Genomic DNA, 26,211 nt, shown 5'->3' with positions numbered 1-26,211 from the left:
TGCTTTACTGAAATATGTGGACCATATAATGATAATACAATTATCTCAACCTTAAAAGGTTACATGTAGGTGCCAAAAAGCCATAAATTCACATCAAAGAACAAAGAAAAACAACAATTATAATTCAAGTTTAAACAGTAAGTGTGCAGCTGCAGCATTTATTAAAAAAAAATTACCACTCTTCAACTGAGCATGCAGACAATTAAAATAAGGGTGCAATGCGTGCTTTTGCACCCCTGTAAAACGGCCTGAGTGTGGTATGTATCTGTAGTGCAGGGCATGCATGGATGGGTGGGTGAAGACTAAAGAGTGAAAACAAAGTGATACGCGATAGTGTGTGTTGTGTGTGTGATACTTTAAATTAGAACCCATGGCAAACAAGCTAAAAAAAGAAATCTGCTTGGAGATTAAATGTTTTACTGATAACTTGGAGTGCCACTGTGCCAGTCTTTATGTAGGAACTAGGAACGTCTTTGATTTGTAGGTAAATGGTGTTATAGCATGTATAATAAGAACAACAATTTATATAAAGTTACATTTCTGAATTAAATCATTGGAGTCAAAAAGAGAGTTCCTACACCTATTCATGAATTCACATTAAAACTTCAAATTATGCAGTCACCATTTTTGATCTCAGGATAATTACTGGTACTCTCATACTATAGTTACTGTTGTAGTTGAGTAACTACAAACATTTCAATGAGCTTCATTGCAGAAATAGAGGATCGAACACTAAACATACATCAAAGATGTTGCACTCAAGTGGATTCCAGTCTTTCCCTCAGCCCATTCATGCTCTTCTCTTGGCCTGTACAGAGTTGGTGGCCTCAGATTGAACCTTCTCTCCTGCAGAGAGACATACAGGAGATGCACAGCAGGTTGAAGCTGATGGACAAACTCCAACAGAAGATCCAGGAGAAGCAGCTTTCTCCAGCCTCTGTGACCATCCAACAAGACTCCCACCAGCTGGAGAAAGAGGGGGAGCCCTTTGCCCTGACATTGGACACTGCAGACTTTCCCCCAGAGGAGCAGTGTGTCCAGCAGGTGGGCAGGAGGCTGAGAGTGAGTGGGAAGACAGAAGAAGCAGGACGGCAGGAGTTCAGACGGGAGGTTGATCTGCCTGAAGGGCTGAATCCTGAAGCCGTGGGTTAAACAACAATCATGATCCCATAGCTATCCAGGAATTGAGCGAGGGGGACTCTTTTTTTCCAAGCTTTGTCTTGGGGGAGGCCCACAGTCTCAGACTCTGAAAACCCCTGGGTTAGATAGATTGGCCAATAATATCAATTTTACTATGATGGTTGTTTCATTAGTTTATTCTTGGGGTCCCTCTGTAGTCCTTGTATGTTAAATAGGTTGCTATAATGAAGGTGACCATTCAAGGACTACTGACTGGGTACCCCAAGAATAAACTATACTGTAAGAAACAACCGTCATAGCAAAATGTTAACTTATTATACATTATTAGTTATGTAATATCATCTGAAAAATATGAAAGTTCCAGTAGAGACAAGCAGTATTTAGAAAATATGTCTGCTGCATGTCTCCTTCAAAATGACTGACAGATTGCCCACACTTTAAATTAGAACCCATGGCAAAAATGAGCTAAAAAATATATACATTTCTGCTTGGAGATTAAATCAGTCTTACTGATAACTTGGAGTGCCAGTCTTTATGTAGGAACTAGGAATGTCTTTGATTTGCAGATAAATGGTGTTATAGCATGTATAATGAGAACAAAAATTATTATTATAAAGTTAAATTTCTGAATTAAATCAACGGAGTCAAAAAGAGAATCAAAAAGGTAGGTTAGCCAAACATAAGACACGTACCTGAAAATCAAACCAGTATACACTAATAACCTACCAAACTCTACCTGAATTGTCCTCATGACATTGGGGTACCCCCTCCCCCCACCAGCTACTGTTTGACCCAGGTCATACTGTACACACAAGTCTAGGTAACACTGTAGTACTGCCTTATGATGCAAGATTTTGCACTCAGTATATCTAGCAGTTAGATGAGCAACAACCATTCAATCTTCCACTTAATGACTCAACAGCATCCTACTGCCATCTCAAATTCCTGAGAATCCTTTGATGTATCGCTGTAAAGATATTGGCAAACGTCTTCACAATACTACCCAAGATTCACTATAGTACAGAGAACAAATTGGGATAGGCCTACTGTGCTGTAGTTGGGAGTTGTAAACTGAGATAGGCCTACTGTGCTGTAGTTGGGAGTTGTAAACTGCTGCTACTGTAACAGTGAGCAGCAGCTCTGTAGCACCAGTGGTCCCAGGTTGGTGTGCGCCTACCTTTACATTACATTACATTACGTCATTTGGCAGACGCTTTTATCCAAAGCGACTTACAATAACACATTTTTCTGTCTGCAATAGAACAATCAACTATGGAGCACAGTCTATGACAACTACAGCTTCTAAGGAACAGTGGTACAAGTTTAGGTTAGTGGTACAAGGTTGGTTAGGGTTTTTTTTTTTTTTTTTTTTTTTTTATATAAGGAAAGAGAGAGACGAGGTTAGATCAAGAAGGGCCCAGATGGAGCCTGAAAAGGTGTGTCTTTAGTCTTTTCCGAAAGATCGGCAGTGATTCAGCAGTCCTGACCGAAGGTGGAAGCTCGTTCCACCATTGAGGTGCCAGGGACGAGAAGAGTCGAGATCGGGATGAGCGACTTTTGAGCCCCCGTAGCGAAGGAGGGGCGAGGCGACCTGCACTGGTGGAGGAGCGAAGGGAGCGGTGAGAGGTTTGGAACCTGGCCATGGATTGCAGGTACCGGGGAGCTGTCTGGTGAACTGCCCTGTAGGCCAGTACCAGTGTCTTGAATTTGATGCGGGCCGAGATGGGAAGCCAGTGGAGCTCCTGGAAGAGGGGAGTGACGTGAGAGAATTTGGGTTGGTTGAATATCAGACGGGCTGCAGCGTTCTGAATGAGCTGGAGCGGTCGGATGTCGGTGGCAGGTAGGCCGGCCAGAAGCACGTTGCAGTAGTCCAGGCGGGAGGAGACAAGAGACTGGACCAGGAGTTGAGTCGCTTCTCTTGTGAGAAAGGGACGGATTTTGCGGATGTTGTAGAGAGAGAACCTACAGGAGCGCGCTGTAGCAGCTATGTTGGCAGAGCAAGACAGCTGGTTGTCAAGGATCACCCCGAGGTTCTTGGCTGTTTGGGAGGGGAGTACAGTGGTGTTGTCAATGGAGATGGAGAGATCTGCAAGAGGGCAGTCTTTTCCTGGGAGGAAGAGTAGCTCGGTCTTACCAAGGTTGAGCTTGAGGTGGTGGGCAGACATCCAGTCGCCAATGTCTTTGAGGCATGCAGAGATGCGAGCCTCGATTTGAGTGTCAGAGGGAGGGGAAGAAAGGAAAAGCTGGGTGTCATCAGCATAGCAGTGATAAGAAAAGCCATGAGAAGAGATCACATAGGCAAGAGATCTGATATAGAGAAGGAAAAGTAAGGGGCCCAGGACTGAGCCCTGGGGGACACCGGTGGTAAGAGGACAGGATCTGGAGAGGGACCCTCTCCATGAGACCTGGTATGAGCGGTTAGAGAGGTAAGAAGCAAACCAGGAGAGTGCAGAGCCTGAAATGCCGAGGTCGGACAGAGTGGAAAGAAGGATTTGGTGGTTGACTGTATCGAAGGCAGCAGACAGGTCAAGGAGGACAAGAACAGAAGAGAGGGATGAGGCCTTAGCAGTGTGAAGGGCCTCTGTGACAGCAAGAAGAGCTGTCTCAGTGGAGTGAGAAGCCTTGAAACCGGACTGCAGAGGGTCCAGGAGGTCATTTTGGGAGAGATAGAGAGAAAGTTGTTCGGACGCTGCTCGTTCGAGGGTTTTGGAAAGGAATGAGAGAAGAGAGACAGGTCTGTAGTTGTGAATAGCAGTAGGGTCAAGGGAGGGTTTCTTAAGCAGAGGCTTGACTCTTGCAGTCTTTAGAGCAGGGGGGACAAGACCAGAGGACAGAGAGGAGTTAATGAAGGTAGTGAGGAAGGGAGATATGTTAGGTGAGATGGTTTGGAGGAGAGAGGAAGGGATAGGATCGAGGGGGCAGTAAGTGGCTCGGTTTGAGCTGATGAGTTTAAGCACTTCATCAGGAGAGAGAGGAGAGAAGGAAGGAAATCCAGGGACAGGGGGCTGAGGAGCAGGATTGGAGTCGGGAGTGTTAGTGAGGGTGGCTGGAGGATGGAAGGAGGAGCTGATGTCGTCCACCTTTTTTGTAAAGAAGGTTACAAAATCGTCAGCAGAGAGGGAGGAGGGAGGGGGAGGGGAGGGAGGGTTGAGGAGTGTGGAGAAGGTGGCGAACAGTTTACTGGGATTGGATGCAGAGGACTGGATTTCAGAGATGAAGAAGGAGGTTTTTGCTTTAGAGACAGCATCAGTGAAGTTTGAGTGGATAAGGTGGTAGGAAGAGAGATCCTCAGGGAGATGTGATTTTCTCCATTTTCTCTCAGCTGACCGAAGCTCAGTTCGATAAGTTCGCAGAGATTCAGTCAGCCAAGGAGAAGGGGGAGAAGATCGGGCAGGCTTAGTGGTGAGTGGGCAAAGAGAATCAAGAGCAGAGGAGAGAGAGGAGAGAAGAGTAGTGGAAGCCTCGTCAGTGGACAGGAGAGCAAATTGCTCGGCAGGGGGAAGTAGGGAGAGGACGGTAGAAGAGAGGGAGTTGGGAGAGAGAGTTTTTAGGTTGCGTCGGGTGGTGGTAGAGTGGGGGGGAGATGGGTGGGAGGAGGGGAGGGGGATGGGAAGGGAGAAGGTGATAAAGTGGTGATCGGATACAGGAAGAGGGGTCACAGTGAGATTAGAGGTGGAGCAGGATCTCGTGAAGACCAGGTCAAGCACATTCCCTGCTTTGTGAGTAGGAGGAGATTGAGAGAGGTAAAGGTCAAAGGATGAGAAGAAGTTAAGGAAAGACGGAGATTGTAAGGTTACTGGCTGGATGTTGAAGTCTCCCAGAAGGATGAGTGGAGTACCATCCTCAGGAAAGATGGAGAGGAGGGTGTCCAGCTCGTCCAGAAAGTGACCAAGCGGACCAGGCGGGCGGTAGATTACCACAATGTTGAGCTTGATGGGTAGGGATACGGCAACTGCATGGGACTCAAAAGATGAGATAGACAGATGAGAGAGAGAGGTGACAGTGTAGGTCCATTTGGGAGAGATGAGGATACCAGTGCCACCTCCACGGCCAGAGGCTCTAGGGGTGTGCGAGAAGGAATATGCAGCAGAGAGGGCAGCAGGTGTAGCTGTGTTTTCAGGAATGATCCAGGTCTCTGTGAGAGCTAGAAAGTGGAGGGTTAGAGATAGAGCATGAGCTGAGATGGTCTCAGTTTTCTTAACAGCCGACTGACAGTTCCAGAGACCTCCGGCAATAGTAAAAGGACTGTTAGCGCGCTTAGGGTGGGAGAGATTACCAGGGTTACTACACCTGAAGCAGCCGTGTCTACGGCGTCTGTGGGCTGAGGTTACAACAGGGATGGGAAGAAAACACATAGTTAGGTAGAATAAGAGAGGTAGCAAAAAACCCTATTCTATGGCCTCCCTTCGAAGGACTCCCACAGAAAGACTCCCTTGTCTTTGTGCCCGAGGCTACGTGCCGCTTACCGCTGCCGCTGTAGACTGACAGTGTTCAGAAATACTGCTTCAGCAGGGCTATAAGCCACACCTCTCTAATCAGCGCCCGTCGTTCCCAGGTGATTGGGCTGCTGTCAGCTGAGAGCTATTAACCAGCTATCAGCCAGCTGCGCCACAGTTTCACTCAGAGACAAGACTAGCCTAAAACACTACTCCTTTTTAAATAAGGAGTAAGCAGACACAGATAACACTAAAATAACACAGCCTATATCACTTACCCAGTGAAGTTAAAGTTAAATCACAGAGAGGGGGATCCACAGCAGAGCAGTTCAATGACAGACAGCAATGTGTATGTGATCACACTGCAATATGGTGGATGAGCAGAGTTCCCTCCCGTGAAGGGCTTTGAGTGTCTAGAAAGGCGCTATATAAATCCAATCAATTATTATTATTATTAAACAATGGTTAAAAAAAAGTACAACTCCAGCAGTTTTTTTTTAATTCTTTAATAAGAATATAAAAAGACCAGAAGAGTTTGTATCGTTCCAAAAATAATGAAAACAGGGGGAGGGAAGGCAAAGGCAGAGGAGGGAGGAGCGGTCCTGAACAACAAAAAACAACACAACCTGAAAACCTTTTATCCACCTATTTTAAGTATGTATAGGGGCAGAAGAAATGGGGAAATGGGAAGAATAGTGGGAGGAGGAAAGCAGGGAGGGAATAAGTATTTCCCTGCTCAGTCCTTCCTCAGTGGGACAGTCTCCTCTTTGATGCCCTCCTTGGTGATGATGCAGATCCGAAGAGCGTCTCCAGTGTACACATCTCTTTCTGCGGCCGAGATGAAGACGTCTTTTACCAGCTGGGTCGCCTTTTCCCGAGTCAGAGGAATGTGCTGCACACCATCCATGTTCTTAAAACCAATCTGGGGACAGAATTGACACAGAGATAGATGTTGAGGAGAGAGGTAAGAAAAGAAAGTCATCAGGCAAACTAATAGACAAGATGGAAAATTGTTTTCTGAATCACACAAACATGGTGCCCGTTTATTAGCATCTAGACTTAAAAATACACACCACTGATGGAGAGTCACCGTGCAGACTACTGTACATTCTCACGGTTAGGAAATACCTGGTTGTCTAGTAGTGGTTGAAGCATGGCACTGGCCGATCCTCCAGCCTTGTAGGTGTCTCTCTGGTAGGAGCCCACTGGGTCAAAACTGTATACTGCTCCCTTGCCTACATTACAAAAGTAAAATAATGTTACAAGAACAACAGTAAAAGCTCTACACTACACTTATCATTCTTATTAGTAGATTTCTAGCAGCAGTGTTTATTTCAAAGTACCTACCCTCCTCATCCAGTCCTCCAATGATGTTGTAGACATAGTAGGGGAAGAACCTCCTGCCATACAGGATGGTGGACAACATGGCTGCTATGGCTCCGCTGGTCATCATCTTGTTGTTGGAGTGTTTGTACATCTGATAGAGAGGAAGGGAATTTAGTCGACTTGCTGTTTTTTTTTTGAGATCCCCTTAACACTGGTAGCGCATATGGTAGGGAGATGACCCGCCTAGTTAAATTTGAGGATCACAGTAAAAAGGCAGTGACGCAAAGACCTTGCCAGACAAGCCCACCTTTAGTCTTGCATCAATGATTTTAGTCAGGGTCAGGCAGTCACCATGGAAACCACTGCAGCCAATGACAGTGGTGTCTGTCCTGTATGAAGAAGAAGCACACAATCAGTCAGTGATGGTCAGAGAGTAACATACCGGTAATCTTAAATCAGCCATGAACATCATGAATCCAGTGTTTTGTGGCTTCAATGATGACAAGTGATTTTACTTCTCTTACTCATTTGGTCCTAAACAGAGGAGCACTGGTGTAGTTTGTACACCTGTTCTGTGTCATTCAGTGAGCACCAATGTCCCACACCAATACAAGCACCATGTAGGTACAAACTGAAACATCCACTCAAAAGTGAATAAAAACACCTGGAGCACTGGAGTATAGCTGCCTGCGACTGATGGCAATAAGTGTTACCAGTAATGTCTATGTTTAGTTACAAGCCAATACGCAGTTTAATATTCAGGACACGCCAGTCCATTTATCAGTTGGCAACTTGGCACGTTCAACATCATATGCCAGAGTAGCAGGGTGGTGTAGTGAGTAGGAAGACCCCCTCAGCCTGATGTTTTCCATGGCAATCTTTGATCTCAAGGTACGCAGTTATATGCACATACATAGTTGCTGGAAAATAGCTATTATCTTGAATACTTTGTTAATGTAAATATTATCAGATCCCTGTCTCTTGGAAAGGCATGGGTGCTACATACATAGCAAACTAGGATGTGATGGTTGAAGTTGAAGACTCACATGGCGAAATGTTGGAAGACCACATAATAAACGGGGATAACATTAACAGACACTGTGTTGCTTGGAAACAATGAACAGATGCTGGTGGAAGTCATCCAGAAGTTGTGAGAAAATTCAGGATTACAAATTAATTGGCATGGTAACGCCTCATCACAACTGACAGTTTGCTGCCCGTCATTCAGTGTGCAGCAGGATGATGCAGCACACTTACAGCTTGTAGCATTTTGGGGAGTCACGGCTGTGAATGGAATAGCCTTCACTGAGACGCGTGTCTGAGGCTACGATGGCGAAGTCTTCCCCGGCAACAGCAAGGACAGTTCTGGAAAACAACACAAACTGGCTCATTAACAATATTATGAAGTAATCTCATAGTGTTGCTTGCTATCCTTCTCTACCTCATTGGCTAATGCAACAGCCGAGCTTACATCTGAAACTGAAACAGAGGGCTAGCGTAGCTAACGTAGCGTGTTAGCAATTGCATTGGCGTTATAATGCCCTTTTTTCTACTTTGTGGCGTCGTTTTAAAATTAATGATAATTATTGATGTCTCGTTTAGCTGTGTTGACACACTTTTCAGTAAGTTATCTAACGTTAATTGATTTGATTCAGCTACAATAGCTGCTAGCTAACCAGCTAACTTAGCTAGCTAACCGGCAACAGCAAGTCATAACGTTACCGTACCCTCCGTTGAAAGCGTACGGCGAAAACCGCTGCTCTACCGGCCCGCTGTAATGATATTCTTTCATTCTCCCATTATCTCCGAAGGCTTGCATGGAAAGCATCGTTTCTGTTATCACAAAATCCCGGCAGTGTTAAATGTTGTCAGGCAAACTCGCTGTATCACTGCAGTGCAATATGGCAGCCTACACTCTTCTTTTACTTTCACAACATCCGCGTTATCAAGTTGTCTCTGTAAGTGAGCGCCCCCAACAGGCTGTAGATTGCAGAGTAGCGGTTCCCCAAGTCTGGTCTATCCAAGTTTTTTCCAACCCAATTTCAATTGGGTTTCAATTACAAATCTATCCAAAACTAAAGCCAGAAACCAGAGAACAAGGACTCAAACCTGTTTTAAGCAACCCACTCGCTGATTTAGGATTTGGATAGTCAGATTGGATAGTCATGACTAGAAGAATGAACACATGAAATAACTAAATTGAGTGGAACCCTAGTGGTACAAGACAACCTGGGGCAGTTCAGTGATGAATGTGGGAAAAAAAGGCTTTTATTGAAGAAAAAAATCAGAAACTTTCAGTGACTTTGACATTAGCAAAAAATATTTCATATACACAGTACATGATCAACCTGTTCATTGCAGGACAATACAGAATAAAGAGAACGTCAAAGATCAAAAAATGTAAAAACTATCAAACTGATTACAGAAATATAATTTAATTGGTCAGAGCTAGTGCAAAGCACCTTACAGTGAGTGGATACATCTCGAGTATAAATCAATACAGGTTGACCACTCATTCATCAAGTATAAACCAACATGTGTAAAGAGAGACACTTTATCTTGTAGTGGTCAAGCCTGAGAAGAAAACCAGAAAAGGTGCTGGTTTGTCACCAGTCACTCTGCACAGTGACCATGGTCGAGAAGGCTTCATTACACAGGATCACCGGAAAGTTCGGCAACATTTGTCTAGATACGATTGTCCTTTACTGACCTACCTAATTAAATAGAAGTTAAATAAAAACACAAAATGTAGCCCAGCTAGTGGGCTAACTAGTGAGCTCAATTTAGAAAGGATGAAATGCACCATTAGATTATCTGGGGGAAAATGTCCAGCTAACAATTTATTGAGTGGTAACAAAATGCATTAAGGATCACAGAAATATTTTGTTGAAAGTTAATATCAAATAAACAAGCAAGCCTAGTTTGGTTCTGTACAGTAGTCATACACTACAAGTTTCTTCAGACTAACTGAATAGGAATGTACCAATATTGATCATGGATAGCAGATACCTGGCTACAGTAGGGCATCATCATATAACTTGATTTCCCCAATACTTACCCAATATTTTATTTTATTTATTTTTGCATTTTTCACACACAGAAGGATGTTAGAGCTCTCTAATGGAGAAAATAAATTATATTCACATTCCAAACTTGTTTGTCAAATGGCCAACACTGATAGTTTGAGTTCAATCCTTCACTAAATATAATGGTAAAGGTTTATTACTATATGCTGTTGGGTGTGTTAAGTTGTATCAGTCAATCCGAAGAATTACAGACCAGAGTTGGTATCCTAAACAAATCTTCAAAGTTCTCATGCTTCACAAGCCTATGAGAAAAACTGAGGTTACATTTCCACACTGATCTTTTACAACCGAATAGCTTATAGTCTGCATTCTGTTGAAAACAGAGGATGGAGGCAAAATCTGGTGGAGGGCTTGTGGTGTGTGCTGCTGACCCTTTAAAGGGAACCGGGCTAACGATCCCGCCGGTCATTTCTGAGCTGACTTGGACTTCTTAGGTGTTTTGCCTCCTCCCTTCTTTTTGGGTGTGGTGAAGTCTTTCTGACACACCTCACACACCCAGAGACCTGAGGACAAACAGACACACAGCATGAGACCTTACAGGAAGGAGGAAGAGCAGACAAAATACAGCACCAATTAGAGAAAGACAAAAAGGCAAAACAAACTCATGAGAAAGAGTGACTGCCGTGGAGGTACTGCAGGGGGGCCGCAAATGGTCTGCCAACATTCCCCGATTTTTGCCAGCAATCAAATGGCTGTTGTTGCAGGGTCATTTTTAAAGCCGTTATCAGAAGAAACTACAATACCCAAGGCATCCATTGGTACCAAGCATAATAATGGTAGCTTGTCGGGAAGGGGGCTAAATAACGCTCCAAACGTAGGTTAAATTTGGGCGAGGGAAAACTATTTCAAAGGGGTCCTTTGACCTCTCAGCTCAATTTATCTGAATGAAAACTGGTTCAATGGGTACCCACGAGTCTCCCCTTTACAGATAAGGTAGCATTTTTCACAGCCTAGCATTAATAGCTTGTGGATTGATTTTTGTTGTTGTTGCTCATCACATTTTTTCTCAACAAATGTGTTATGCATGCATGAGCTGTTCTCTCTCTCTCTCCATTCACTGTTGACCTCGCTCTCTCGCTTCCTTGTAGAGTCGGGGGGGGGGCCTAGGCTACATCTCATGCACACATCTCAGTGCACGGCTCAAATCCTGTGCTGGCATCTCATCCTCAAATGGACGGACACACAATATTAGACACTTATAGAAGTAGCTGCACCGGTGAAAATAACAACACTCACCCGTGGGTATAGAGTCCACGCCCACGCAGAAAGTGTGGGATCCCCGGTCACATTTGTCGCAGAACATCATCTCGTCCTCGTGGTGCGGCTGCTGGCACACAGTGCAGGTCTTACACTCCATACACTGCCAGCGGTACGTCTGGATCACACTCACCAGCTCCTGGCTCATGTCCAGGCAAGACGGGTGGCCTGGGGTTCATGGACACACAGACATGGAAAAACAACCCACACCCGGAAACACATAGGCATAAGCAAACGTGCATGCACACAGACAGAGACGTGCAGCCATACAGACACATCGTGACAAACACATACATATGCACAAACATACATATTATGCCCAGACACATGAAGACAAACAGACAAGGCAGAACAACACAGACGTGTGAAGATACAGCCCTCTCATTTCACTTCAAATTGAGCTGTTTATGCAGCAAGTACCAGAGAACCAAACAAGGGATTTAAATAATTTCAATTTTCAAAAATTTCAAAAATTAGACCAAAGTAGCATCTAATTAGTTTGCGGTATAAAAACACATGGAACTATCCTTTGAAATCATTGTTTGAACTTACCGCTGTTGTCACATTGGGAGCAGTGAATGAGAGCCTCTGGCTTGCCTTTCTTGTTGGCTTCTTTACCCTTCTGGCAAATGCCACATATAGCATTGGGAATGACCTTAGGCTGCAAGGGCAGAATAATGCTATAAAAACCAATCAAAAATGGGTATCCTGTAGTCATGGGAAAACATTGTAGTTATATATTTTGAAAGCTTACAAAACAAAGTAAACAGAAGGAGCACTTAATTTATCATGTCTCACAAAGGACATGTCCATATTTGCAGCTGTACAACTATCTGGCATGATAAATCAAGCAAACCTTGACTAGTTTCAAATATTTGAAAAAATTGAATCTATATTTAAAAAAAAAATCTCTCTTGGTCTAACACTGTGCCCTTCTAGAGTCTGGTAACTGCAGGGGTCAATTAAAGGGACTTTGGTGCATGCAAGCAGTATCCGATTGACTTGGGTCTGACGTGAAGTCGGCTGAAGTCAGTTTTGAATTTGACTTTGATACAATTGAAGTCGATCTGATACTTTTTACTGCGTGGCAAACTTGGCCATTTATGGCTACAATATCAATCCCAGTCAGTGTGTGGCAGAAAGGCTACAGGTTACTGGGCCTCGGGTGGAAAAGAGAATGTGTGTAAAATACCGGGAAGGGGGAGCTCAGGTGACGACTATAATAGAGGCATGTTTAGCATAGCAGACCCTCTTTAAGCATGTAGACTGACATTGGTGGTCAGAGAGCCAGGCTTATTTTCACTGTTGTCAAGTGGCAGCTTGCCTGCTGGCAGGTTTACTGGCAGGAGTTCTGATTGTGCTGTGCACATACCAACAGCTCAGCTGAGAGCCAGATTGAGAGCTGATTGGTTATCAGAGTACCAATTCATGAATATACCCTAGGTTTCCCAAAAATGTATCACCTCAGAATAGTCAATGCTAACTGAGAAACAACCGATGACATTGGAAGTTGAGCAAATCATTAATGTGATGCTGGACAAAATCACCACTTCTCTGTCCCATTCTATGAGTTTGAAACTTTTATTTCAACTCTTGAACTGCGGTATCTAAATATGGACATCTCAAGGGTTGCTTCCTATGGAACATACCATCAAGTTCAACAGGGGTCAGAGAGGAAAGAGACAACCAGAGCAGAAAGATTGGGAAGTTCGGGGAGATTCAACTCAGGAAGTCACAAAAGTCAACAGGGGATGATTCTATATACTTAACACTTTAAAACTTTAGGTTTAGAACTAAAATCAGCCCACATATCTGTATGTAGTATATATGGCAGAGTTTCTAGCCCCTGCTACAGTCATACTGTGCAATCAAAATAAAATTACAATACGACTGAAATGCTGAAGGAGCTAAGGAAAACTTGATATTGTATTCATTTTAAAAATGTGATTTAAGATATGATTTGAGTTAACCTTGTGCAGGACATCAGAGAAAACAATTTTTTGTTATCCCATAACTGATGTATGCTCATGTAACAAACTACACCTTGTTTTTATGTTGTTTCTGAGCCAAGAAATGTTGAAGTGTTTTTATTCCGCCTACATTGTGTCCAGTTACTTTGAAATGCCTCAGTGTCTAGCTGTGACATCCTTCATTACAACGTCCCCCGACAGGAGTGAGCAGATTAGACAGAAGGCCATAGGTACACAAGGAAGGTGTTAATAAAGCACAAGGTTTAGCAAAAGCCAGACTAGAAACAAGGCAGAGAACTAAAGAGAAAAGACAGCACAAGGAGAGGGGAACAACAAGAGGGAAGGGCTGGGATGCAACCCCATGAATTGCTCACATTAATTTCCATAAATACGTCTCACACATACTGTACATATCAGTGTTTCCCCTAGCCTTCTACAGGCCCACCAGGCCAGATTTCTTTTTATTTTATTATAGACATTTTTTTTCTGCTCTCCCCAAAATGTCAATAAACCTTTATGGCATATTGTTACAATACAACAATACTGACAGAGATCAGGAAGCGGGCGCAAACGACGATGAACCGGGACGAGGGGGCTTACATGCTTTCCACCACCTGGAGCAGCGTTCTCAAACGGCGAGATGACAGCGAGGGGCGTGGTCGTCCTGTCAAATCTGACAGGACGATCACGCCTCTGTAAACAACATCAGCTGTTAAAGACACGTCACACACCATCTAGTGACACCTCTGAAGAAGACGGAAGTATTACCGTCGAAACATGTCAGGTAGGAACACAAACCTGTGTCTGATATAAAAGAAAACCTATCAATCTAAGTAAAGTATAGACACTATGAACCTTTTTGGATTATGGTGTTGACAGTGTTGACAGTAATAGAAGATGCCAAATCATTCAAAACAATAAGCATTTTGCTGTTAGGAGCAGCGTGCCAGCGTGCAGCGCTGTTCCTGTCGTTGCCTGGGAGACGCACATCCCATAATACAACTGTTCGCATCGCATCCCATAATAGTATGATGATACTTGGGATGCCATTGCGAACATAGATGCAAACAAGTTAGCTAAAAGTTCAGCGTCGCCAGCGAGGGCCCCCACCGTTGTGGTCGGGGTACGTTTCGAAATCCCTCCAGGCCTGAATTTTTTTTCTAGGGGAAACACTGCATATTCAACCATGCATTCCGCTCTGAATTTAGCACTTCATAGCTCTGACCGCGCTATTTCCGCAGGCCACAAATTGTCCAATTGAAAGTGCTTGATGCCTGCACAATCTAACTGCTTCCTCAACCCCTGACAATCCACACAGCAAAAGACAAAACGAGCACTTCATAGGGCTGCATCCACTTAGAATTCTAAACGGACTAAATTCAAGTAATCAATGCAAGAAACATTTGTACTTAAAAGGGAACATTTATCAGAAGACTTCCTGGCTTGTTTGCTCTCGTATAATCGGACATCTCTTGTATGCGGCCATTTTGGGCCAAACATGAATAATTCAGGTTGGGGAAGGAAGCACATGCTGGCAACTCACAGGTACACACAAAGAGGCACACCCTCGTCCACAGCTAGTCCATTCCCATCCACAACATCTTTTAACTCAGGTCTAAGGTCTAAACATCTAATTTATACTTTTCTTGTCACTAGTTATGTCAACTAACATACTGGTTGTATCTGCTGTCGAGGGACTATTACAATGGGAAGAACTGTGTACAGATACACTGTGTGTGTATCTGATGACCCCTACCCTTGTGACACCTGATGGTAACCATGGTCCTCAAATCCAACATGTCTGACACAGAAGATGCAAAACAATGCCAGCTCTCCAACAACATGAAACTACACACTTGGGGATCAAACCAGCACCACACATTCTCACTGCTACACTAATAGCAATGACCAGGGCAGGAATATTAATCATAAATTTACACAAATACTGATGGTAAATATAATATTTTGCACTAGTTCATAGTTTGTGTGAATGCCATATTATGCAATTGCACATAAATAATCAATCATTTTTATGTTTTAGGCCCCATAATGTTCCATCTACAGATATGCTACAGATAGGCTGCAGAGCTGAAGCGTCGGGGACTACAAGTCAATTTCCCATTCATTTCTCACTTGCGGAACCTGATTATTAGCTAGGGGTGTCACGATACACTCAGTTCACAATACGATACACGATATTGGGTTCACGATAACGATACGATGTTTTAACAATATTTTTTTGCGATAGATTTGGAAGTTGAGGGGGCATCCTCCACGTTAATTTGAGTAATTTCACCATTTTCATCCTCCGTGTCTGTAACGTCCCTTGTCTGTTCAAACAAAGCAATCAAAAGGCATTGAGCATGCACTCAGATGCAGATCAGTGCCACCATGTTCAGCTTCTTTTTCTCGCGATATGAGGTTTCATCTCAACGATACATATTGTCACCTTTTGAATATCGCGATATATCGTGGGACGATATATTGTGACATCCCTATTATTAGCCATAGTGTTTTTTTGCAGTGTAAAGTAGACAGACATCAGCTGCCTATGAGATTGTGAAACAACTATAAGTGTTCCTGTAGAAGCCATCAGTCAATCTGATTTCAACTTGCTTCGTGTCTTTATTCCCGAGCTGCTTCTGAAATACACTATCCACAAGCTTTAGTGAGTTCCCACCAATTAGAGAGGTCGCCGTTACATAGAAACCAGAGCCAAATGATGTTAGCTGGCTAGCAGCCAGCAACCTGTATCGATGATTCGCTGTTCCTCCATTTTGCTGTCAGACATAGTAGAAGAGTGTGCACAGTGCACACGGACACAAATCAGTAAAACTTTCAGAAATGTCTATTGAGAAAATGAATAGGAAATGTACAGGGCGACGAGCACGCTCCAACTCTACGGCCATTTTACTTTGGCAACTTGGGGATTTAATGGGGACACAAATTAACCGAACGATACTGAATGACCGCTCAATACTGAAATATATATATTTAAAAAAAACTGTTTTGAAGATCTTTATATTTATAAGTCCTATGGTACTGCTCATATCATGTACAAAATGTACTATGGGTTTGTTGCTGGCCAATTCTGGTTAATTTTGGCACCCAACATGCCATGTAAGCCTTGGTCCCAGAGCTAATGCTGGACAGGCCCAGAGACAGAGCCATGCAATATTTTAGTTAGGCAAACTTATCTCATGAATATAATGGTCATCATCAGATAGTGTTGGTAGTAGGTAGTAGGCTAGATCCCCCCATCTACACCCTCCTCCATAGAGAACAGACACAAACTGAACTGGCAACTCTTTTAAACAGACACTGGCAAAAGACCCTGCTCACACCATGAAGCTGAGCTGAACTACACTGGGATTATCTGGGTCCATTATATTCTCATCATGTGAAAATACCAGTGGAACATTTTAAGGCATTGGAAATTATAGTTATTGTCTTCAGCGGGGTTAAGGATTGGAAAAAGACACAAACATCTATGTGGACAGCACAGTGGGCCCTAAGAGGTAGACTGAAAAAATATGGTTTGCCCAGATTTTGCACAATTTGGCCTCAGAACATGACTTGTGATTCATGGCATTAACGAAATAATTGCAAGAGCTGTGCCAAGAAAGCGTGATGTTCAAAGAAAAGTAAGCTTCTTTGGGCCGGACCAGTGGAGTACAAATCCAGACAGAACAGAGACTACTTGTAGCTCAGCTCAGCTGCAGTGTGAATAGGCTCAGTCTCCTCATCTCTCCAAGATAACATTATAGGGTCCAATAAGGCCCATATCAAACAACTGTCTGATAATTTTAAACAGATTTACAGTACATTACTGGCGTAAAAACACACAGTATATTGTAATGATACCAGAAATACACTCAAAACAGTTAATTGCTCCACACTTCCACACTTCAGATATAAACGTTCAAATTCTCTAGTGTTAACAGTAACTACCGTTTCAGCTACGACAAAATGTATGTAGCTTATAATTTCTATATTATAATAACAAAAACTTTTCTTCTTTAAAAAAACAAAACAAAACAAAAAGAAAAAGAAACTAGCAGCCAAAATATCCGCTTACTTGTCTTAGAAGTATCTTTTGACAAGTGGGGGCAGACAAGAGGTATATTGAAGACATTCAAAAGGAAAGTTAAATATTTGAAACTTCAAAAATTGAAAAAGTGCAGTGGAGAAAAAAAAAAAAGTCAACCGTTCCTTTAAAATGTTCTTATTGCTCACAGTCTGATACGAAGGAAAAATAGCCATGTTGCAACCAGGAAATCACTGACTGCAGACAGGACCCCCCAGTGTGTGTGTGTGTGTGTGTGTGTGTGTGTGTCTGTGTGTGTGTGTGTGTGGACCAGGTTGTCCCAGCTCAACGTGCTGTCGAACTGTAGAAGCCGGAGAACAAGGTGAAGAAAGCTAGGGAGGGAGGGGTGGAGGGATGGATGGAGTGAGGGAGTGGTAGTAGAAAGAGGAGGGGGTAGAAAAGTGCTGCTTGCTGTTGCTGGAGGAGAGTTCAGTTGGTTTTGTCCTCTACCTTGTACCCTGGGGTGGCGGCAGATTTGTGGGAGGCAGAGTGGCGCTGGGTGCCGTCCTTGCCCGGGGTGGCCATCCGGTCCTTGGCCTTGGACTTGTGGCCCTGCCCTCCTCCTCCTCCCTCCTGGCTCTCCACGTCTGTTGTGTTTCCTGAAGAACTGTCCTGCAGAGGAACAGATCATGGAGGGAGTCAGTGGAAGCAAAGGGGCTTGTGTGGGATGGGGTGCACCAAGGCCTTTTCACGTAGACATTTGGGTCATGTTTTGCTGAAGTTAATGACCTATTGGGACCAGCAGGCAACTGTTGCTTAAAGGGACAGCTCACGTGAAAAAAATCCAAAATACATATTTTTCCTCTCACCTGCAGTGCTATTCATCCATCTATATCGTTTTGGGATAGTTGCCTGAGTTTTGAACGATATAGATGGATAAATAGCAGTACAGGTAAGAGGGAATATATGTATTTTGAATTTTAGGGTGAGCTGTCCCTTTAAGCTGACAGACATTCAAGACATCTTTGTTGAAGATGTCCTTGATTCATGAATGGTAGCCATGCTAATACCATGATTTTTGGAATGACATCATTCTCTACTCTTTTTTGTCGCTCAGGAGTAAAATAATCACCATCATCATCATCGATCTGATTTATATAGTTTCACATATCAGCAAGACAAGTCTGGTATAAGTTGGTATAAGCTATCTGTCAGGGGCCAGAGCGACTGCAGTTGTAAAATAAAAGATAAGGCAAGGCACTGATTGTATTTCTTGCAACCAATCACATGTAAAGTAATTCATATACGGTATAAACAGCATTAATGCAGGATAGAGCCATGACGGGAGACTTCTACAATGTCTACTACTGTTCTGGCAGGACCACTATAATAAAAAAATAAACTTTTATTGCCATGCAATAGTTATATTTGGGGGTATGGCTCTGTTCTGGAGAGCAGCAGCAAAGACCCCAGGTACAGAACAGACCAAGCAACAATGACAACAGAAACTAGAAAAGTGCACTCAGTAGAGCGCAGATCTACGCCAGGCACCGCTACGCCTAACCATGGCGAAACCGGAGTCAGATGGAACACATGCACGCACGCACGCACGCATGCACACGCACGCATGAGATGTGCCAATTCAATGCCTAGAAGGAAATGAGCTGAGCCATCAGCTGACGTGGGCTGGCTTTATGAGCTGAGCTCGATGTCATGGGCTGCCAGAACTAACGCCATGCTCAAGTTGTTGTTGCACAGCTTGCCGTCTTACAGATGAGTTCTTGTTCTTTTTGTCGTCCTTGCCATCCTCAGCTTCGTCTGAGTCTGGTTCCGAGTCCAGTGCGGGCAGCTCTGGGTCCAGGGGAGGCTCAAACAGAGCCGTGTTCAACGGCAGGTAACGCAGCTCGTTGGGAGAGTACCTGTTATAGAGCGAGCATCCAGAAGAACACACAATTACACACCGCAGCTTACCGCTTAAGAAAAGCTAACACATCTTGTCGGTAATTACCTGTAGAATATAAAAGAAAATCTGAAGGCATTTTTCTGTATGGCTACATTTATCCTCAGTTCATCTTTCCCTCTTAAAAAAAAAACAAAAAAACAAGCACATTCACTTTATGTTTGCTGGCCTTGAAATCTTTCTCAAGCCATGGTGAGAAATCACTTGTGACAAGAATTTAGCAAGAAATTCACCTTTACAATATAAGGAAAACTTATGCAAGAGGTAAAAGATGCTGAACAAGCTGAAGCTAAACAATTTATCAGAATAAATAATTCATTGATTAAGTTGAAAATGAGAAGGCATTTTAGTGAAGGTAATCTTTGGTCAATGGATCACTGATCGTGATGAAACGGATTGTTTCATTATACTCAAACTCAGTAAATCCTGCCCACTAACATAAAAAATATCTGGAGCAAAATGAAAACCAGAAAAAACAAGAAAAAGGTGATATTGACAGTGGTCAAATAATCGCGATTCGTTTTTTTAAATATGGTTCCGCCCTACCATGTTTTAAATCTCTTACACAGTGAATATTGAAGTGAAGCTTGACTTATTATATCGCAAATTAAATCACAATCGCAATATCTGTCCCAATCACAATTAGATATCTTCCCCCAAATCATTCATCCCTAGTATGTCATTAGCCATCAAGCAAGAGTTTATTATTATTATTATCTGAGATAACGTACCTCTTGTAGTAGTCCTGGAACTGTCCCGGTATGAGGGCTACGGGGTAGGGCCCCGTCCTGGTCAGCTCTGGAGCCAGTACCTTGAACCTGCCCTGGGGCACCTGGATAATCTAGGAGAACAAAAACACACTGAATTTCAAGGCTGCTCAAGAGAAAACATTACAATTCTATTCTGTCTAGGTGTTGAATATTGGCAGAGGTGTTTCATTTTAAAACCTTTATTGGACGATACTGATGATGTGCCAATATCACCTTGCATACTTAACCCATTGATACCTGATGCAGCATTTGTGTGTGTATCCCTTTAAGACATCTTAAAGGGATACGCACACAAATGAGTATCAGGACTCTTTACAGAACCCTTATAGAATCGGTATAATCTCAGTGAGTTCACTGTGTCAGTTGACATACATGTGTCTGGAGGTCAAAGTAAGCTCTCCTCTCCTCCATGCGCTCCCTGTTGAAGTTACTGTTGAACTCTGCGGCCTTCTTGGCTGCCTTTTTGATGTACTCTGGAACCTTGCTGGCCTCCACCTTCTGAGGGTTCTGCTGCTGCATTTGCTGGAAAGGACAGTCAGTAGACAAAGAGTTTAAGATGGTATATCTAACATTTCCATTACAGGCGTCCTACTACTGTGTGTGTGTATGAGTGTATACACTTACAGAGTATTCTTTAGCTATTCTCTGCCTCTCTCTCTCCTGCAGTATGACTGAGTACTCGGCGTGTTTGGCAGGATATTCCCTTATCATCAGATCAATCACCTCGTCACTCCGCAGCGCTGTCAGACCTGGAAAGCAACACGCATTCACACGAGGGGTCACACGACTCCAGATTTTTTCAAGTCGACCTTTCTACCAGTGCTAGGATGATTCCTACCCAGAGTGCACTGTGTCTCAGTAATGACATTCTGTTCACGCAGGCAGAGCTTCTCTTTGTGGCACAGGTCTCTCCTCTCCAGGTCTACAGGGTGAAACATTAACAGTATTACAAGTACACCCTTATGGCCCATTTCCACCACTGGTATCAGCGCGGCCCCGCCCAGCTCGTCTCGCTTTTTTGTCTCATTCCACCGATCAAAAACGTGGACAGCCCGGGTTGAGTCGGCGTTGAGTCGTGCTAGTTTTGGTCCCTGCTTTGTTGAGGTTCCAGCGCTGTGAACCCGGTACCATACCGTGACGTGAAAACACTGCATACGACTGATTGGTCAGGCAGAATTGTGTTTACTGTATCTATCTACTGACTGTCAATGCTGGATACCAGTTTAGTGGAGCTTACCTTCTCTTCTATTAATGTTATTTCCATCAGTCTTTTGTGTTGCTGCCTTCGGCTCTGGTGAAATAAAATCGATCTCCTTGCTCAGCTTTAACATGACGGTGGTTTTCAATTGTTTTGAGAGATAAAAAGTAGGGATGGGCATTTCTAGCAAAAACACTATTCGAAATTCGCTGGCCAAATTCGAATTTAATTCGAAATTCGAAAATAAAAATAAAAATGTAAAAAAACATTTTTTTTTTTTTTTTGTGAGTGAAATGTTGCATTGTCTCCCCTGATTCTAAGTCTACGGCTTTATTAATTAATATAAAAAGCTTCTGCTGTGGATTTTTAGCTCAAACAAGCATTGCACCACTGAAGTAAAGAACATGTTACATGACATTGACATTTTCGAAAATAAAAAACAGTTTTGACAATCATGAGTGGTTCATTAAATATTTAGTAGGCTCAGGTCTGAGTGCCAAAGGGGTGCCAAAGTCACCCCCTCTCCCTCTTCATGGGATTTCATCCGCCATTCATTTTTCCATAAACCTTGCTTAAAATGCTTATAAAAATTGTTTTACTTGCTCAAACCAAGCGATTTGACTATACCGGTACTTAGAATCAGGGGAGACAATGCAACATTTCACTCAATTTTCTTTTTTTTTTTTTTTTTTTCGAATTTCGAATTTCAATAATAAAAGTCGACCTTGATAATAACAACGATTATTCGAAAATTCGAAATTCGATGCCCATCCCTAATAAAAAGTCCGCTCCTCGCGTTGGCTCCGCTAGGCCGGAGGCGGGGGTTTAGTGAAGCCGCGGTCTTGCCTGGTAGAGGCCGCCGGGGTAGAGGCTTCCCTTCTCCTTGTAGCGCAACTCCCGTCCCTCGCGCAGTGCATGCATGCAAGTTTGAGTAACAACAAAGTGATATCCATTCTCCTAGCCGATTGTCACATTTGCCCATGTACACGGTAGGTCCAGTATTTCATAAACAGTTTAAAAGTTCTGTGTATGGATTTAATTTTAACGTTATACGTTATAGCCTATGGGCGGAGGGCAGATATGCGGTCGCTATGATGACCAGGTGTGGGCGGAGGCGAGTAAACTTGCTATGGAAACAGAGTCTATATCAAGTAGAGACGAGTAAGACCAGGTTGAGTAGAGCTGTACTGTGCTGTTATATGTGGTGGAAATGAGCCATTAGACAGGTTATTCTTCTCCAAGTCAGCCCCCAGGTAAAGAGTCTAAGTCTAACAGTCTAAGTAGAGCAGTACTACAGCAAACAAATTCAACTAATGTGAGACAGGTCTTTCCCGCTCCACGTATACACACAAATAAATGGAGCAGTACAGTATTAGTATTACAAGAAGATGTCTCTTCTAAAAGTCTACACAGAAATAGAAAATGAAATATTACTACAGCATCAGCAGAGCAATTAGAAGAATCTGAGTCAAGCTTTTGAAAGAGCAGAACCAAATTATCCCCCCCCCCCCGTTCTGAGATCATTTTCTCAAGGTCTGATTTTTACCAGTTTCCAATTATTGCTAGTGGAGAAGACAATCACATGACTAAGTAAGTAATATCACAGGTTGATGGAATAGTCACATTGGGTATGTTGAAAATTTACTTTGAAAGACAAAATTGGATTTTAAGTTTCTAAATTACAACTTGTTAATTGTGTTGAAATACTGTAACTGCTCGTCATTTATATATTCTACTAACTTATAAGTAGTATCTAGTGTATGTGCCATGTTTGATCTATAAAAGAGAACATGTAGTAAATAGCGTGGTCAAAAAGTGTAATGAGTACATCCTCAGTCACTTGAATCAATATTGTTTCCGCTCTTTCCTCCAGTCTTACCAGGGTACTTCCTCTTGAAGGAGGTGACTCCAAGGTACTCGCTGACCTGCTCCTGCAGCATGTAATACTCTCCTGTATCATCTGCCGGCCACTTGTACTCCGTCAGGTTCTCTGCTGGGAAATATGTTGGACTGGAAGGATGGGAGGACAAACAGGGATTGAAGTTTGAAGGCAGAGTAAGGATTTTAAAGATATTTTTAGTTACATTTCTTTTCTGGCAAGTTGACCCACTCTGAAATAGAAAGTGTGAAAAACCATATAATCTACACACACAAAAAGACAGACTTATCTGCTACAAATAGTGTTGAAAAATTACAAGCACTTCAAAGAAAGAAATTGCAAAAAGCTTCATGCTGCCTGAGGAAGTGTCAAGCTACAAAATGCGTTGCATATGAGTAGCTGCCCCACCAAGTCTAATTGTGTTACTTTTTTTGCTTTGAAGTGTTTGTGATGTAATGTATGAACACTTGAAAATGTTAAACTGAACAGTTCATTTTATCAAATGTGCAAAAGAAATATTCCAGGAAGACACCCAAAAAATGATGTAGCCTACTTGTTTTCTGCTGTTAACAGCGACTGGCATTTCAACAAATACTGAAATCCAGCACCATCAACTTAACTTCCAATTGCTATAAACTCTTTCACATTGCCAATTTGCTAAGTGACATGCCAGCACAAAGCCAACCCACCCATGCTCCTGGCTGGACGTGTCACAGCTCCGGGAGCTGTCCCCAGAACCCATTCTCCTCCTCTTGGGAGGCTGGCTCCCATCGTTGGACTCTTCCTCTGTTACATCCTCCTGTTGTAGAGTCATAAAAAACATACAGCCAACATGCAAGAAAAGAGTCAAAAATGTCACTCGAGCAAATGTGATGTCCTTCCTGGCTGAGGTAGGGAGAAGAGGACAATCATCTCCAGAGTAAGTGGTGGGAGGAGAAAAGGACAAGTGGCCCATCATCTCCAGTCTCCACCCTAAGAATCGAGCACGCGAGATTCCTACTACTGCTTCTGTAAAGTAGACGTGCAAAATCAAAACAAACGCGTGCAGGCAAGGACATTGTAGCTTCAGGTTAGCCTAGCCTTGCCCAGACGCCCGTGGGAATGAGTTTTACAGCATTTCAAGTTTCTCACTTTTATAAAAGTGTTTGTAAACAAAGCGGGGAGGAACTCAGCACTGATAGTTGGAAACAAAGGGATGATGCTAACGTCGCTAACAGTTGTCGTTCATTAACAATCTAATGTTAGCCGCTGGTTGGTTGGCTAGCTAGCTAACGTTAGCAGTTAGCTAGACAAACACAGGCATGCAGAGCTCCAAAAACAGAGCAATTCGTGATTTTGTTACTGTAGTTTCTGCAGAGTAACGTACAGGTACCTTTATGGATTGTGCTCCCGGAGTTGCGGGGTTGCTATCGCAAGGCGGTCTAACGGGCAGTACAGCAGCCATGTTGAGCTAGCTTGCTTGCTATCCTCATTCAACACAGTCTTCTATTAAATTGTTGTACAAAAAAACAAAAAAAATCTTCTTCTTCTTCTTCGTCTTCATCTTCGTCTTCTTCTAGTGTTTTATTTGGCAAACAACTTTTGGTGCATTACCGCCACCTACTGATGTTTTTTATTCAACACAACCTTCCCCATCATCACCCTGGGTGACTCCCCACCACTCCCCAGTAGTCTCGCAGTGCCGGTGTTTGTGTAGTTTCTCCCATGGAGGCTTATGTTTAACTGTAAAAACAGGTGCTAGTGAGATAGATAGATAGATAAATAAATAAATAAATAAATAAATAAATAAATAAATAAATAAATAAATAAATAAATACATACATACATACATACATAAATAAATATATAAATAAATAAATAACATTTCATCTCTAGGTCTCTAGATTGCCATAGGATGGACTGTAAAAACAGGTCAGTAAAATAAATAAATGAATAAACTAAATAATTCATGGCCTTACAAGTAGGTAGACATACTCTGTTACAATAAGGACAAGCAACAAAGATTACAGGTGGGATTTGAACCCATGGCCTCCAAGTCTGCAGCATGGACCAAATGCTAACTCTTAGACCACTGTACCACAGAGACTTCTTGGTGGCGTTCACGCTGATTTGCATTAGTTAATTCTCTATGTGCAACCTTGCTCTCCCGTACATGATTGTCCCCCCTGTCTAAACACCTCTCCTCACCTTCCACTTGTGTCTGTACAAAAATGCCCCCCCCCTGCAGTACCGCATTTCCACCACCATGTGTAGTTTCTCCCATGGAGGCTTATGTTTAACTGTAAAAACAGGTGCTAGTGAGATAGATAGATAGATAAATAAATAAAGGCAAGGCAAGGCAACTTTATTTCATGCCAAATGCAATTCAAAGTGCTTTACAGAAATAGAAGACATAAAACAATACAACAATGGAACACATGGAATTATATCAGAAAAAAAATTACAATCACAGTAAAAAGTGACAATAAAAAAGTATTGAAGTTGAAGAATACAACATGAATCTCCTGGTAATTCAACGTATTAGCAAGATACACCTGGGTGTATATTCTAACAAAGCTTGTTTGCTGGTCGGACAAAACTGCCTCCCCACCAAGCCCCGCCCCCGCAGCAGACATGTGCAGACTCGAGTTTGCCAATGAGTTTGCTTCAAGAAAGTCAAGACAGGCAGATTCAATGGTGGAGTGCATGCGCCCCCTAGTGGATGCATGCATTTATATAAGGGGGGGGGGGGCACGCATGTACAGGGGGGTTGATTTGCGCGTAACACCAGCCGTAGATTATACCTCCGTCGCTGGAAGCTTGATGACGTCGACGATGGGTCTGACTACGTGAGACTACTACCCAGTCAACACTGTGGAGTGTCCCTTCGCTTCCTGGTCTCAACAATCAGCTGGGACCTGAAATGGGAGTCGAACATCATGCTTTCACCAAGAAGGCACAACAGAGGATGCTGAGGAAGTTCAAGGTGCCAAGGCAGCATTGGCACTCTTCTACACCTCCACCGTTGAATAGTCCATCCTCACCTACATTGTTAATCATGTAGTTTATGCTACATAATGACTGCAAACAATGGAACTAAATATACCCTACTGTGATTTGATTTGCAACAAACGTTACATCATGAAACAATCAACAATAGTAAAAGTGATGTCGTTCCTCCCT

At 43.0% G+C, this 26,211-nt stretch overlaps 2 protein-coding genes across 2 annotated transcripts; both read right to left on the bottom strand.

The window, feature by feature from the left end:
• Positions 1–6,077: 6,077 nt before the first annotated feature.
• On the bottom strand, positions 6,078–8,808 carry psmb1 (proteasome 20S subunit beta 1). Its single transcript, XM_083650874.1, has 6 exons — positions 8,630–8,808; positions 8,160–8,267; positions 7,210–7,291; positions 6,924–7,053; positions 6,705–6,811; positions 6,078–6,498 (listed from the first exon to the last, which is right to left on the bottom strand). Exons 1-6 carry the CDS (start codon positions 8,728–8,730, stop codon positions 6,313–6,315), a joined length of 714 nt encoding a protein of 237 aa, XP_083507000.1. The 5' UTR covers positions 8,731–8,808; the 3' UTR covers positions 6,078–6,312.
• Positions 8,809–9,152: 344 nt separating this feature from the next.
• On the bottom strand, positions 9,153–24,526 carry phf10 (PHD finger protein 10). The gene is made up of 12 exons (XM_083650501.1): positions 24,422–24,526; positions 23,739–23,848; positions 23,050–23,180; positions 20,811–20,894; positions 20,597–20,721; positions 20,345–20,494; positions 19,934–20,043; positions 19,014–19,161; positions 17,753–17,914; positions 11,798–11,906; positions 11,225–11,413; positions 9,153–10,491 (listed from the first exon to the last, which is right to left on the bottom strand). The coding sequence occupies exons 1-12, from the start codon at positions 24,491–24,493 to the stop codon at positions 10,394–10,396; spliced, it is 1,488 nt and encodes a 495-aa protein (XP_083506627.1). The 5' UTR covers positions 24,494–24,526; the 3' UTR covers positions 9,153–10,393.
• Between the last annotated feature and the right edge of the window lie 1,685 nt (positions 24,527–26,211).

The sequence above is a fragment of the Poromitra crassiceps genome (assembly GCF_964638095.1).
Source record: "Poromitra crassiceps genome assembly, chromosome: 14".
In the NCBI taxonomy this organism is placed as follows: Eukaryota; Metazoa; Chordata; class Actinopteri; order Beryciformes; family Melamphaidae; genus Poromitra; species Poromitra crassiceps.
The sequence above is the reverse complement of the archived record's forward strand: the minus strand, read 5'-3'. Positions and strand labels throughout refer to the sequence as shown.